Raw genomic sequence first — 2,903 nt, 5'->3', positions numbered from 1 at the left:
TGTTTGCCAGGCTGGTCTCGAACTCCTGACCTTAGGTGATCCACCCACCTTGGCCTCCCAAAGTGCTGGGGATTACAGGCGTGAGCCACCGCACTCGACCCTGTTTGTAGTTTTAATGTGTTAGCCAACTTGTATAAAGGGTCAGCCAGTAAATATTAGGCTTTGCAGGCCACAAATACCTCTCTCATTCACATTCTTCTTCTTCTTTTTTTTTTTTTTTTTTTTTGGTCTCATTCTGTTGCCTAGGCTGGAGTGCAGTGGTGTAATCTTGGCTCATTGCAATCTCTATCTCCTGGGTTTGTTTTTTTTGTTTTGTTTTGTTTTTTAATATTTAAAAAATGTAGGAATCATTTTTGGCTCATGGCCTAACCACAGGTTTTGATAATTTAAATTTGTTTTATTATCTGGGACGTGATTATAAGCTTGCTAAGGCTTTTTTCCTTTTTGAGACAGAGTCTCGCTCTGTCACCCAGACTGGAGTGCAGTGGTGTGATCTTGGCTCACTGCAACCTCCACCTCCTGACTTCAGCTGATTGGCCTGCCTCAGCCTCCCAAATAGCTGGGACTACAGGCGCATGCGACCACACCCGGCTAATTTTCGTATTTTTAGTAGAGACAGGGTTTCACCATATTGGCCAGGCTGGTCTCGAACTCCTGACCTCGTGATCCACCTCCCTCTGCCTCCGAAAGTGCTGGGATTACAGGCATGAGCCACCGTGCTGGCACTCCTTATGCCTCCCCCCCCCACCCTTTTTCTTTTTTTTTTTTTGAGACAGAATTTCACTCTTGTTGCCCAGGCTGGAGTGCAATGGCACGATCTTAGCTCACTGAAACCTCCACTTCCCAGGTTCAAGCGATTCTCCTGACTCAGCCTCTTAAGCTGAGATTACAGGCATGCACCACCACACCCGGCTAATTTTTTTTTTTTTTTTTTGAGATGGAGTCTCGCTCTGCTGCCCAGGCTGTAGTGCAGTGGTTTGATTTCGGCTCCCTGCAAGCTCTGCCTCCCGGGTTCACGCCTTTCTCCTGCCTCAGCCTCCCATGTAGCTGCGACTTAAGGCGCTCACCGCCATGCGCGGCTACTTTTTTATGATTTTAGTAGAGACGGGGTTTCTCCGTGTTGGTGAGGCTGGTCTTGAATTCTCGACCTCAGTCTGCTAAGGCTTTTATAAGAAAGTATCACACACTGGTTGGCTTAAACAGCAGAAATTTATTTCCTCACATTTCCAGGAAGCTGAAAATCCAAGGCGAAGGTGTCAGCAGGCCTTTCCTTGTTTCCTTGGTTTGCAGATAGCTATTTTCTTTCTTCCCTCTGTGTTAATCTCTTCGTATAGAAGGACAACAGTCATTGGATTAGGGTCTATCCTAAGACCTCATATTTACTTAATTGTAACTTAAAGATGCTATTTCCAAATATCTTAAGGTGTACTGGGGGTTAGGACTTCAATGTATTAATTTTGAGGAAACTGATAAAATTCTAGATTGCTTAATTTGAGGAAAGGAGATTCATTCTCCTGGTTTTAGTGAACTTAAAAAGTAAAGCTCTGATGTACCAGTTTTTTTTGTTGTTGTTTTGGGACAAGAGTCTCTGTTGCCCAGTTGGGAATGCAGTGGCATGATCTCAGCTCACTGCAACCTCCACCTCCCGGATTCAAGTTATTCTTGTGCCTCAGTCCCAACCCTCAAGTATCTGGGACTACAGGCCGCATAACCATGCCCAGCTAATTTTATTTATTTATTTATTTAGTATTTTTAGTAGAGTCGGGGTTTTGCTATGCTGGCCAGGCTGGTCTCTAGCTCTCCTGGCCTCAAGTGATCCACCTGCCTTGGCCTCCCAAAGTGCTGGGATTACAGGTGTGAGCCACTGCACCCAGCCAAGTAACATAATTTTTGATAGGACTAGATAAATGGCTAACACTACTAAGCATTGTTTGGTTTTTGAATCCTTCCTACTATGAAATTGGAATGATTCTGAAACTAAATCTTGTTAGACCCTTAGGTTTTAACTTGGAATGTAGCTGTTAGGGTAAAAATGTAGTTTTTGTTTAAAATTGTAATGAACTGCCCTGAAATAATGCTATAATAGTGTCGAAGGTTAGTATGTAAATGTTTAATTAATGAATTCCAGCTTGACTTTCCCTACTTTAATCCTTTTGTAGGCAGCCTGCTTCTGCAAAGTGGTACGATCGAAGGGACTATGTCTTCATTGAATTTTGTGTTGAAGACAGTAAGGATGTTAATGTAAATTTTGAAAAATCCAAACTTACATTCAGGTAAGTTAAGCTTTTTATCCAGTGATGTAAAATAGTAATTCACACAACTGAATAACTTGGCTTGTCTTTTCGTTGAAGATATTATTAATCTTTGTCTCTTTGAAGAGGCTTAATTCTTTCTTTATTATTTTATACAGTTGTCTCGGAGGAAGTGATAATTTTAAGCATTTAAATGAAATTGATCTTTTTCACTGTATTGATCCAAATGTAAGTAGTCTTGATGCTTTAATCCAGATTTAAGTTGTGAGGAAACAGACATACCAAGTATTCTTTTTAGCAATAAGCATTAGCTGTTTTTCTTAACAGTGAGGTAGACTAGGTATATTTACATTTTGTAGAATATTTCCTCCAAAATTGGTTTCTGCATACTTTTTGTTTTTGCTATCACTGTTTGGGCTTAGAGAAGTATCCTTGAGGCTTGTTTTATCTTTTTTTGTTTGTTTTGTTTTGTTTTTTGTTTTTTGAGAAGGAGTCTCACTCTTGTCGCCCAGGCTAGAGTGCAGTGGCCAGATCTCAGCTCACTGCAAGCTCCGCTTCCCGGGTTTATGCCATTCTCCTGCCTCAGCCTCCCGAGTAGCTGGGACTACAGGCGCCCGCCACCTCACCCGGCTAGTTTTTTTGTATTTTTTA

General features: G+C 41.7%; 1 protein-coding gene across 2 annotated transcripts in view; it reads left to right on the top strand.

The window, feature by feature from the left end:
- PTGES3 (prostaglandin E synthase 3 (cytosolic)) overlaps nucleotides 1-2,903 on the top strand; it is a 25,095-nt gene that overhangs the window by 12,416 nt on the left and 9,776 nt on the right. For both annotated transcript variants that reach the window (XM_011988506.1, XM_011988504.1), the window contains exons 2-3: nucleotides 2,160-2,273; nucleotides 2,411-2,480. In XM_011988506.1, the coding sequence (XP_011843896.1) occupies nucleotides 2,160-2,273; nucleotides 2,411-2,480 (184 nt within the window). The remainder of the gene's footprint in view (nucleotides 1-2,159; nucleotides 2,274-2,410; nucleotides 2,481-2,903) is intronic.

This window comes from Mandrillus leucophaeus, unplaced genomic scaffold (assembly GCF_000951045.1).
Source record: "Mandrillus leucophaeus isolate KB7577 unplaced genomic scaffold, Mleu.le_1.0 Scaffold332, whole genome shotgun sequence".
Taxonomy (NCBI): domain Eukaryota; kingdom Metazoa; phylum Chordata; class Mammalia; order Primates; family Cercopithecidae; genus Mandrillus; species Mandrillus leucophaeus.
The sequence above is the reverse complement of the archived record's forward strand: the minus strand, read 5'-3'. Positions and strand labels throughout refer to the sequence as shown.